This window comes from Gossypium raimondii, chromosome 13 (assembly GCF_025698545.1).
Source record: "Gossypium raimondii isolate GPD5lz chromosome 13, ASM2569854v1, whole genome shotgun sequence".
NCBI classification, from domain to species: Eukaryota; Viridiplantae; Streptophyta; class Magnoliopsida; order Malvales; family Malvaceae; genus Gossypium; species Gossypium raimondii.
Genome location: NC_068577.1, coordinates 49,319,266 through 49,331,029, shown reverse-complemented (window position 1 = coordinate 49,331,029; position 11,764 = coordinate 49,319,266). Strand labels below are relative to the sequence as shown.

The following is an 11,764-nucleotide window of genomic DNA, read 5'->3' as shown; positions in this document are numbered from 1 at the left end:
TCAGTCCATTTTATTTGGTAAGATAAAAAATAATATGAAAAAGGTTGTTCATATATAGCTGGGAGTTTATGTTGTTTTGGTACAATATCTCACCAACGACTAGAGATACAGCTGCCCTTTATGAGATGTGCATGATTCAAACAAACACTCAACCCTCAAATTTATTTTTTTTATGCTTTCAATTATTGCAACAACAAAGTGAACCGTAGATGTAATTACAAAAAGATAAAAGGTGCGAAAATAAATATCTATGTAATTTAATTTTTTCATATTTGTGGGATCTTATTTAGAAAGATAATTCACTATATTTAATCTCGTACGAATGATTATTAAGTCCTATCACTATTACATATCAATATAGCAACCTCACATTAGCACAAAAAATCTTCCATCTGAAAATTTAATTTGTAAAACCAAGTGACTCAATCACTTCAATAAACAATTCCTAATGGACAAATTAAGTGTTAAACTCTCGGTACATAATATCTATGCAAGTTTCAAATATAAAACTTTTTGGGCTTTCTAACATAAGGATCAACCACAATCACAGTCTCCACCAAAGTAGCAGCATCAAGAATATCCTAATAAAGTTTAGAATATTTTAAAGATATCTCAAATAAGTATTTAAATTTGACAATTCATTTTCTTATTTTAGGGATCTAATTTGTTTGATTCAATTTAATTCGTAATGATCTGTTGCTCCAAATGATCGATATTCAAATATAGGCTAACACAATTCCAAAATATCAACTAAAGTCATTACCCAAATGTTTTGTTTGAAAAGATTATCAATTCTAAATATGGCAAGCTATGAAAACCTGAGCAATGTCAAGCGCAATTGTAACTGGTCGATATCAATGCTTTCGTTAACTGCCTTTTTAACATATTGTAATTAGATATCCATTCAAGGATTTGTCATGTAATACAACCCAAGATAGAAAAGGAAAAATAAAAGCAAAGAAAATTCCCAATAAAATCTTATTGAGTCAAAACCTTGACAACACACAAGTTTCAATTTCTCGTTATACTGACATCTATTGACATCTTGTTGTTTCATCTTCTTTTATCTACATATGTGGTATTTTTGGAGTCGCAACATTTCTTGTCGAGCTCACAGGTTGGTGGTATCCACAATTAAACTTGAGAATCACTTAGGATATAAGAAACGTGTATTGATAGGTCAAATGCACTAATTAATAAGTTACTCCATTGACATGTTAGAATTGCCGATAAAACTTTTGATGCTCGTCTAATGCACTTTCAAAAACATGTCATTTTAAAGATAGTGCATCACCGAAAGTATGATGGTGTCATCGCAATAATAAATTTCTTACAATGATATACTTGTTTAGCTAAGTATTTCAAAGATCACACCACAAGAATATAACATGGAAAATTTAAAGCACAACAAAGTTAACAATTAGGTCCATGGTTATGAATGCGACAGGTTGACAATTTGATGAATGAATTTAAACTAAGGCTAGCTAACTAAACTAACAAGTTCCCAAAATTACCTTTGAACTGGATATAGGTGTACGGAATACATCAGTGATCTAATCCTTTGTCCATCGCTAACAATTATGTTTACACTCCTATATAGTGTAGGTGTCATAAATCCCACATTCACTGAAGGACATTTTAATATTTCACACTTACACTATAAATAAGTGTCAACTTTCTCACTATTTTCATGAGCCATTATAGTTTCTTCATTCGAAGAAAGTTATCAAAAATGACTTGCAATTTCAAGTTATCTACATACAATAATATATATTACATTACAAGTAGATGCAGCTTGATTCAGAGTTGCTGATCTCTATCATGGCCTGCAGGATTACTACCCCAAGAGAACCATTGACATTAATGAATGATCCTCGATGGTAAATCAACTGAAATACATAATCTTCCAACTTTTAACACTAAAATCGAAAATAACGACTAAATTATCAATGATTCAATATTCGAGCAATGCGAATCTTAGACTTGAGCCTTTTTGCTTCTCTAGGAAATCCAGAATAGCGAAGACCAAGCAAGACAGCTCGTTGAGCAGACTTAAGTATTTTCATGCCACTTCGTAAGCAAGATAGCAAGAGCTTAGCTGCAGAATGATACCTCCTGTCCCTGCAAAGGTTGTACACCAAAGAGGAGTAGGTAAAAGAATCTCTTACCTCCATTGATTTATAGACTTTGATTGCATCATCAATCTGACCAACCTTACACAACCCATCAACCAAACAATTATATGCAACCAAATTTGAATCAAAGCCCATCATATTCATATACTTCAAATGTTGTGCGGCCCCCTCAATGTTACCTGCCCTGCGCAATCCATCAATCATTATAGTGTGTGTATACTTATCACACTCCAACCCTTTCTTTTCTATCTCATCCAACAACTTATAGGCTTCTTCCAACTCACCCGTTTTACAGTACAGATTAATTAGTGTGTTATAAGATACTATATCAAGCTCGATACCAATTTCAATCATGTCCACCATGAATTCAGTCGCCTGTTTCACCTTACCTATCTTAGTTAGAGCACCAATAACTGTGCAATAAGCAAAACCATCAAATGTATACCCTTTACTCTTCATTTCCAACAATAGCTCAATTCCCTCTTCAAACTTCTTCTTCCTAAAGAAGCATTTCAATAGAGTAGTGTATGTTATGGCATTTGGAACATGGCCCGATTCCACTATTTCTTTAAGAACCCTCCTTGCTGACCCTAATCTACCAATCTTGCATAATCCACTAACAAGAATATTGTAAGTCAATAACTCTGGCACAAATCCATGACGCTGTAAATTCCTAAACAACATAAAAGCATTCTCTGTATACCCATTCTTGCAAAGACCATTCATCATAATGTTAAAAGTAGCAATAGAAGGTGAATACTCAGCAAGTATAATATCCTTAAAAATCCTATTGGCCAAATCTGGTTTTCCTAACTTGAAAAGGCCGTGCATCAAAATATTGTAACTCCAAACATCAGGGGCTATGCCTCTTTGAATCATTTCATCCAATAAATCAAAAGACCGAGCTATTTGGCGATTCCTAGTGGCACCAGCTATCAAAGAATTATATGAAATAATATCTGGGGTAACATCAGCTTCTCTCATTCGATGGAGAATGGCGTAACCAGCATCAATTCCAAAACAACAGTATGCATCAATCAATATATTGTAAGTTACAACATCAGGGAGCACTCCCAATCTTATACCATCGATAATAACTGATTCAGCTTTCTCCAATTTATGGGCCTTACATAGGGAAGCTATGCAAACATTCAATAATCTAGTTGAAAATCTATGAACCATTCTTCTTCTGCTTCTTCTTTCTCTTTTCCCAAGCACATTAATCACAAAAATTAATGAGAAGTTTTATTTATTTTAATCTATGAAAGTTTTGAAAACTTTTTAAAAAAAGATTACCCACAACAATTAAGTGGTAATCAATCACAAAGAACGCAAATAGCAATCAACAACCACAAAAATCAATGAGGTTCAGTCCTAAATCAAGAAATACCTTAGTGAATCTGAAAGAGGGAGATCGAATGGTGAGGTGGAGATGCCGCGGCTTGTAGAATGAGAGAGGCTAAACGGTGTGAGATGAACGACGGTCGGCCGGTCGAGGAGAGCCCATTTGGAATTTTGAGAGGGAACTAGGGAATAAGAATCAGCCCATTTGTGTGATTTGATTAGACTGAGGAGGCACTCGCATGGACCATCATCATACCCAATTTCTCATACAGCCCATTATTCCAGCCAATCCAATCTATATGCTACTAGAATGCACGGCTTATTTTAATTGTATTTATTAAAATAATGATTGCAATTATTTCTTAGCTAATTACATAAATTAATAAAAAATATTTTTTCTATTTTTCATTGAGGCGATTCCAATAAAGTACTAAGATTTTGCAAATGAATGATGATTACAATACGTCACATTTAGCCACCAAACGTTATAATTTTTTAAAATAACACTTATTATTCGACTTTTTTGAAGTTATGAAACGACACATAGTGTTATAACCTTTCTAAAATGATATACCTAGTTATCATTTCGAGGCGTTTATATGTGCCTCAAGAGAAGAAACAAAAGTTCAATTATTTAGTTAAAATCCAAGTGTAAAAATATAGAATACAAACTATTGATTTCTAGCATTATTGATTTCACATGCGCAATTATTCCAATCAAAGGCATAAGAAAAATCGTTATGTTACAGAAAAAAACATTGTATAATAGTATTTCTTAATCATACTAAGAATATTTTTATTATTATTCTTTATACGATGAAAAATAACTATTCTTAAAGAAAATTCTGTCCGTTTTTTTAATCCAAATTTTACACAATAATATATGACGTTGGCCATTATTAATAAACAATATTTATAATTTATTTCCATTTATATAATTTTATTTATTTTAGGAAGTGGTTAAATTTATATAGGAGTAACAAATTTCAAAAAGTATACTTTATTTCTTTAGATAAGAGTAGAGGTGTTCAAATGGTCAGTTTGGTTAATATTCAAACCGAATTACTATTAACCGAATTATCCAAAATGTAACAAATTTTAACCATTAACTGAATCAAATTTTTCTATACATTAACCGAACTAAATATTTCGGTTAATTGATCGGTTAACTGAATTAACCGAATTTTATATATTTTTATCTTTTGGTTAAAATAAGTATAAACCATATAAAAAGTACATTACTAATGTTTATTTTCTTTTATTTAATAGTTCAAACAACTTTAATTGTGACATTAGAAACATTGCATAAGTCTTGAAAGTTAACAACCAAACACTACATAAGTATTGAAAACAACAAATATTTTGGGTAATTGGTTAATTCGTTAATTACTCTATTTCAAACTGAATTAACTGATAACTAAATTTTCAAAAGATCATCAATCAACCTCCAACTAAACTAAATTCGACGGCTGATTGATCGAATTAGATCGATTCGGTCAGCTGATTCAGTTTTAACCGAACTGTGAACACCCTTATTATATACAAACGCTCCCTCAATACAATTCAAATATAAAAATTGTTTTTAAACAATAAATAGCATAAATCAATTTTCTCAATACTTAGTGATCAATGTGTTAATTAGGTCAACCAATAGTTAAATTGTATATGTTCACTATACTTAAATTTGTTAAGTTCAAATAAACCTAATTAACAAGTGCAACATGATGATAGCCATTTGACAAACATCCAATCACCTAACATTCACATTCAAACCATTAATCACATGCCAATTTAGCTACTCATTAGAATTATGCACAAACAAGCATTAACATTCACCAATTCAAACATAGTTGCTATAAGAAATTTAAGAGTAAGGCCAAAAAATACTCCATTATACTTGGAGAGATCTAGATAGATTGATGAAGTCCATCCACATTTCATAAGCATTTCCCTTCAAATCTCCACCTTCTTTGAGATCTTAGTGGTGAAAGTTGAAAAAAAAAAAAACAACACCCAATTTGTATTACATAACTCAAAGTCTTGCAAAGAAAAATCTAAAATGCTCTAAAAAATGGCTAAATTAGACATATGTTGTATTTAAAAAATATTTGAGTGATTAGACTAATTTTTGGGATATTTATTGAAATAAGTTGATTTTAGAGGGAGAAGGTGAAAATGCGTCCAAGAAATAAATTGTATCAATATTTTCTGACATAATTAAAACAAAAAAAAAAGAAAGCAAATTGTATCAATATTTTTCGACGTCAATATAGAGATTTGTATCAAGTTATGTGAGCATACATATGTCTGCCTACGAGATCTTACCTAGAAATGAATCCATTATAATCTTCAAATATAATAAATGGTTCAAGCTAGACTTGTTTAAGATTCGAATTACTCACTCAAGTTTGAAGGCTCACCCAGAATATGGGAGGATTTGAATAAAACTACAAGATCCCAAAAATAGCTTGAACAAAAAAAGAAAAGAAAAGCTTGTTTAAAATATGGTTTAAGGTTGGGTTTCAACATTAAAAGCCCAAGCTTAACTCAAACTATTTTATACTTTTATAATATACTTTTATTTTATTTTATATATTATGTAATATATATCACATAAAAGTAAATATATAATAATATAATAATATGTAAACTTTTAAAAATATTTTATCTGTATTTAAAATTTTAATAGAAGAAAAAACATCTAAAATATCATATGTTAAATTAAAAATAGTACATATTAAAATAAATAACATGAGCAAACTTAAAATGAGATTGAGCTAACTATTTACAAATATGTAAAAACTTAGATAAAACTATATGCCCATATTTCAGGCTAGGCCAAATTTAGACAAACATAAATTGCATTAATGTCATATACAACCTCGACTAAAACCTGACTCGGCTTGGCCCAATCAATGGGCACCTCTAATTCAAGCCCAACCCGTTGAACTCACCATTCACCCACCCTTCCTATCGAAGGTAGAAAAATAAATCGCACAGGTGTGAAAATTAAGCATTGTATTGTTGTCATTGATTTAGTCTTAGTTTGGTTAATATTGATATTGTTGCTAGTACAAGATCACGAGTTTAAGCGTGCTTAAGTACCTTTATCTTTCTATTTAAGAGTAGAGGTGAGATTATAGATATTCTATGCATTTTATAAATAAATAAAAATTAAGGACTCAAATTCTCTTATTAATACCAACCAAGTAGTGCATGTGTTACTCTCTACAAATCCCACAAAGTAACAGTTTGACGTGTAGAAAATAGTGTCTACATGTATATAGAAAGTGAGAGGAGAGGGAGTGATGGAACTATTCAGGCTTGTGAAGATGATGAAGGATGTACAAAGAAGCAGAAGAGAGGAAAATACAGATAGCATAACTAAGGAGATCCATGCCAGTGTTTATGGCCACCATTTTGCTTCTTTCAAACATCTTCACCAATAGAATCATCACTATAACATGTCCCACTTTTGTCTTCAGTTCATCCAGTGAACTTATTTTCATCCATTTTGGCCTCTCCTGCAATGGTTATTGACTTTTCAGACTTTTTTTCAAGACCAATGATTAATGACTTTGAGCGTGTTTGTTACCTTCATAGCAAACATTCCGAACAATGACGAGCCTTTAAGGGCACGATCGACATCGGCAGGCAATTCCGGGTTCAAGTTACTGATGAATAATCCATACAATCCCATACCAAATATTAACATCACTGTTCCAGCAAGATAAACATCTGCAACATTCATACACATTGATTAACATAGATCACTTCCTTTTTGCAGCTATTCCTATATTGTTTTTCATTTACAATTTGAAACTTAGCTTCCAAATCAATAAATATGTAAGTTGAAATAAAGGTACTCAATATCAAAGAATGCTGATATATGATTAAGCAAGGATTAAATATGTAAATGGTTTCAATTAAGTTTTAGAAGAAGTTACCAATGGCTTCAACCAATCGTAAAACCATATTCCCTGTGTGAATCCCTTTAACACAGCCTGTCCAATAGACCTTGTACGCTTCAAAAATGTAAACACAACCCTGCAAAATCTCACTAATTATTACATTAATATATATTATCAGTTACACAAAACATGTTTTTAGCTTTAAAACAAGAACAAAATATTTGCTAATGCAGGGAATTAGAAAGTACATTTAGAAAGCATAACAGTGAACCAGCCAACGAACCTCCAACGGCAAAAAGTGCTAAGAAACGGAAGTCAAAGATTACCTGTAGATCACGAATTATAGCATAAGCTTCGGAAAAAAAAAACAATTTATGTCAACAGGGGGAAATTCAAACAGAATTGAGGATATGGGTTAAGAGCTGAACTTTCATAAAAAAAAGAACGAAAAAAAGAAAAAAGAGGGCAAACACTGAAGTTAAATAAATACCTTTTCGATGTTGGATTCGGTGGAACGAGCAATACCAAGTAATGAGTCGCCTTTAGGATTGGCTAACGCATAGTTAAAGCTGCCTGGGTTTGGGTGTTGATGAGTTTGAGACAACAAAGTATTTTCGCTGGCTGAAGTAGGAGGAGGAGTTACTGCTGTTGATGAGGGTGGTTGAGAAGAAGAGCTTAAAGTAGCAAAAGTAGGGGAACGATGATGATGAAGACGGTGGTAGCGGAGAGAAACACCTAAAGGGCGGCGCGTGAGAGTGGAGATGGCGAGTGGATGGGTGAAGACTGAAGCAGAGGAGAGAGCCATGGGGGCAAAGAGAGATATTTGTTTAGGAATTTTGTTGTCTTTTATTGACTCGTGAGGAGTAATGAGTTTCAATCATGAATGCTATTGGCGGGTAATGGATGGGAAATAACTAGAAATTCATCTTTTATGTTTGATTATGGGTTAAAGTAGTTGAGAGGTCCTTATATTATAAGAACTTAATCAATTTAGTCCCTTTATCATTGAATAGATCAATTTAGTTCTTTATTCTATTAAAAATTCAAATCAGTCTAAATTGTAATAGAATTAAAATTTATTATATAAAATGTCTTGAAAATTATTCGTTTTAATCGTAGTTCAATTCCAAACAAAATATTTCATTTCATTTACAAAACCATAAAAACTTTAAGGAAAACCACAACATTAGTCACTAAATTATGGGTAAGTTTTCACTTTGATTATGTAACTAAAAAATTTACATTTGATCACTAAATTTAAAAAGAATTCTAGTCACCCGACTATTATGTGACACTTTTTGTTGGTATAATAACAATTTTAATCCTCGAACTTTATATTCTATCAATTTGACTCTAATTCTATATAAAAATTATAAAAAAATTCTGTATAGATATTCTAGAAAAATAAAATGTCGAAAATGTTGTTGTTGAGAACTAATATGTAAGGAAATAAAGAAAATTGCCATTCAATAGAATCCAATAACATTTTTTTAATATTACATGTTTCTTCAACATTTCTTGAAACCAAATTAGTATATCGAAACTAAATTAGTAATATTTTAAAGTCAAGTTCTATGCCACTAAAAAATCAACTATTATAAATCTTGTAAAATCAATTTTGGTGCCCTTTTTTTAGCAAAATTACAGAATATACTAAAACTTTTTCAGACTCAATTTATTTAAATTATTTTCAAAACTCAAATTGTAAAAAATATTTATATATTATGAATTTTTATTTTTTATAACAAAAAGCTATGTCAAAAAATAAGAGGTAAAAATAGATAATCAATAATTTTGCTTAATGTTTTTTTATATGTTTTAAATGAATGTGTATTAAATATTTTTGTACATATAATGCAAAAAGAAAAATTAAAGGGTTTAAAAATATTTTTCCTTATTTTCTCTCACTTTATTTTTGAATTTTTATCTACTTTTTTATATATTTTAGAATTTTAAATTTTTAAAATGAATTTCAGTTTTATCATTTTAGATATAATCAAGGTCAAATTGACAACAAGTATAAAAACTAAAGATTAAAAAGTGTCACTCAACAATCGATGACGGAAAAAAATAATTTGAAAATTTTAGTAATCAATTTGTAACTTTTTTATTTAAGTGAAATGAAAACTTATTCGTAGTTTAGTAACTAATGGTGTAATTTACCCAAACCTTAAAAATGTTAACTTTGTTAAACCGTAAATTATATTTTTGAAATAGTAAATGTTAATTCTATTCTAATTTTACCTTATTTAATTTCTTTTAAATAATAGAGACTAATTTGATCAAATCCTTATAATAGAGGCCTCTCGATTATTCACTTTTGATTTATGTATTATTGGTGAATCAAATATTATATTATTTTATTTTATTTTATTTATTAATGAAGTATTTTAATGTCCTTCATTGACAGTGTATGAACTTATATATTGTAAGTAGTAAGGGCTGTCTAGACCAACCATTTTAAAATTTCTTAATATCAAAAGGTGGAAGAACAATGTAAAAACACTCTTCTAATAAGGTTAGTATGTAATAGTCAAGTTTCGTCCCACATCTTTGCTGAAGTGTAGCAAATTAAGAGATAATGTACTTGTAATTGATAGTTATCCTTCTCATGTGTCGAATGGGAGCACCATTTTAATGGCACTTGTTTTTAAGGTTGTTGAGTTTATTCATCTAGAACAATTACCTCATATTGAATAGAGAGTTGTTCAATATTGTCTTGTTGAGGTTATGAATTCATTTCTTGATCATTAGGTATGGAACCTGAACATCATTAAAAGTGAAAGTAGGAAATGAGTTAGAATACAATTCCTCCTCAAAAGCAATGTTTCTAACTTTATTTCTCCCTCCAAACTCAACATCCTCAAAAAATGTTGCAGTTCCCGTCTCAAAAATATTCCTAATTGTGGGATCATAAAACTTATATCCCCTAGACTGCTCAGAATAACCAATAAAGTAGCTACTCACTATTTTGGAGTCAAATTTCTTTTCATTTGGCCTGTAAAGCCTTGCCTCAGTTGGACATCCCTAAATGTGAAAGTGTTTTAGATTATGCTTTTGACTTGTCCAAAGCTCGTATTTTTTTTTTGCAGTTGCTTTAATGGGTACTCTATTTAGAATGTAAGCTGCTATTTTTAGAGTCACTAACCAAATGAGCACTTTCAGACTTATCATGTTTCAACCTTTCTTCTTCTTGCACACAATGAGAAATGAACTCATTAGGAGTCCATTTATCCTTTTTGACAGATGCAACCAAGTTTAAATTGGTTAAATTGTGTAGGAAGCAATACCAAAATCATAAGAACAAGCAATTCCTCAGAAAGCTCGATCTTAAGTGTCTTAAGTCTTGAAGCAATACAAAACATCTCCATAATGTACTCCATCACATTTCTTTGACCCTTATAATTCATAGACATAAAAGAAATCAGAAGTGATGTCATTTCAACCTTATCATTTTTGGCAAAACATTTCTCAATTTCGTCAAGAAAACTCTTGGTCTGAGTAATCTCTTCAGATTTTGTGCCCCCAAAGGCTTTTGGAATGTTGTGCTTCATGATCATTAGACTCATGTGGTTTGAACGATCCCACCTCTCAAAATCCTTTTTAACATCAAGGATGCTTGATGTAGTGAGAGGTGCAGGTTGTTCTTCCCTTAGTGTAAGGTCTATGTCCATATAGCCAAACACTATAAGTATGTTCCTTTTTCATTCCTTGAAATCGGTCCAATTAAGCATGGGCATAGAATTGATATTAGCAGATATTGCGGCAGTAGAAGATGAACTAGCTGAGTATAGAACAAAATAAATAAATAAAAACAAGCTCACATCAATATTCATAAGTAAACAATATATTCAAAATAATGATTAATTCCATCTCAATATACCAAATACAACATTAATATCAAGTATTTGGACAATAATATTAATAGTAAGTGATACTATTGTTGTAACAATCAAATATTGACAATAAATTATACCAAACAATAAATTAATCTTTGGACTAACATATTATTCACATAGAGTACTTTATAATTGTCACACATTTATCACCATAGATGTCATTTAAAATTTTCCAAATATTGATTTACCTTTGGGTCAATTAATAAACGCATGAATCATAAATACGTATAATCATCTTGATATTTTCATTCAAAAAAAAACATCTTGATATTTTAAACAAACTAATCTACGTAAAAGAAGTAACTTTAATGATATTTTGTTCCAACTAATCTATTTAAAATATTAGACATCCTTAATTAAAACTTAAAGCCAAAATCAATTTATTTGTTTCAAAGTATTTCTCTTAATTTCATCTTTGGACAAAAATATTAACTTGTAAATGATATTTTATTGTAGTAATCAAAGACTGACAATA

General features: G+C 30.4%; 2 protein-coding genes across 3 annotated transcripts; both read right to left on the bottom strand.

Moving 5' to 3' along the window:
* Nucleotides 1-1,664: 1,664 nt before the first annotated feature.
* On the bottom strand, nucleotides 1,665-3,714 carry LOC105783470 (putative pentatricopeptide repeat-containing protein At4g17915). Its single transcript, XM_012608951.2, has 2 exons — nucleotides 3,526-3,714; nucleotides 1,665-3,339 (listed from the first exon to the last, which is right to left on the bottom strand). The coding sequence occupies exon 2, from the start codon at nucleotides 3,315-3,317 to the stop codon at nucleotides 1,947-1,949; it is 1,371 nt and encodes a 456-aa protein (XP_012464405.1). The 5' UTR covers nucleotides 3,318-3,339; nucleotides 3,526-3,714; the 3' UTR covers nucleotides 1,665-1,946.
* A 2,929-nt stretch (nucleotides 3,715-6,643) lies between these two features.
* Nucleotides 6,644-8,262, bottom strand: LOC105783471 (uncharacterized). 2 transcript variants are annotated; one of them, XM_012608954.2, is made up of 5 exons: nucleotides 7,881-8,259; nucleotides 7,639-7,716; nucleotides 7,427-7,526; nucleotides 7,075-7,217; nucleotides 6,644-7,003 (listed from the first exon to the last, which is right to left on the bottom strand). In XM_012608954.2, exons 1-5 carry the CDS (start codon nucleotides 8,193-8,195, stop codon nucleotides 6,794-6,796), a joined length of 846 nt encoding a protein of 281 aa, XP_012464408.1. In that variant the 5' UTR covers nucleotides 8,196-8,259; the 3' UTR covers nucleotides 6,644-6,793. The 2 variants fall into 2 exon arrangements, with proteins under 2 accessions (XP_012464408.1, XP_012464409.1); XM_012608955.2 differs by lacking the exon at nucleotides 7,639-7,716 and having other exon boundaries at nucleotides 7,881-8,262.
* Nucleotides 8,263-11,764: the final 3,502 nt, after the last annotated feature.

Excerpts from the sequence above, each read along its gene's own strand:
- LOC105783471 (XM_012608954.2), bottom strand. The coding sequence starts at position 8,195 with ATGGCTCTCTCCTCTGCTTCAGTCTTCACCCATCCACTCGCCATCTCC. Across the intron at positions 7,218-7,426 it reads ACGATTGGTTGAAGCCATTG|ATGTTTATCTTGCTGGAACA; the intron begins GTAACTTCTTCT and ends TGAATGTTGCAG. Across the intron at positions 7,004-7,074 it reads TCGGAATGTTTGCTATGAAG|GAGAGGCCAAAATGGATGAA; the intron begins GTAACAAACACG and ends TAACCATTGCAG.
- LOC105783470 (XM_012608951.2), bottom strand. The coding sequence starts at position 3,317 with ATGGTTCATAGATTTTCAACTAGATTATTGAATGTTTGCATAGCTTCC.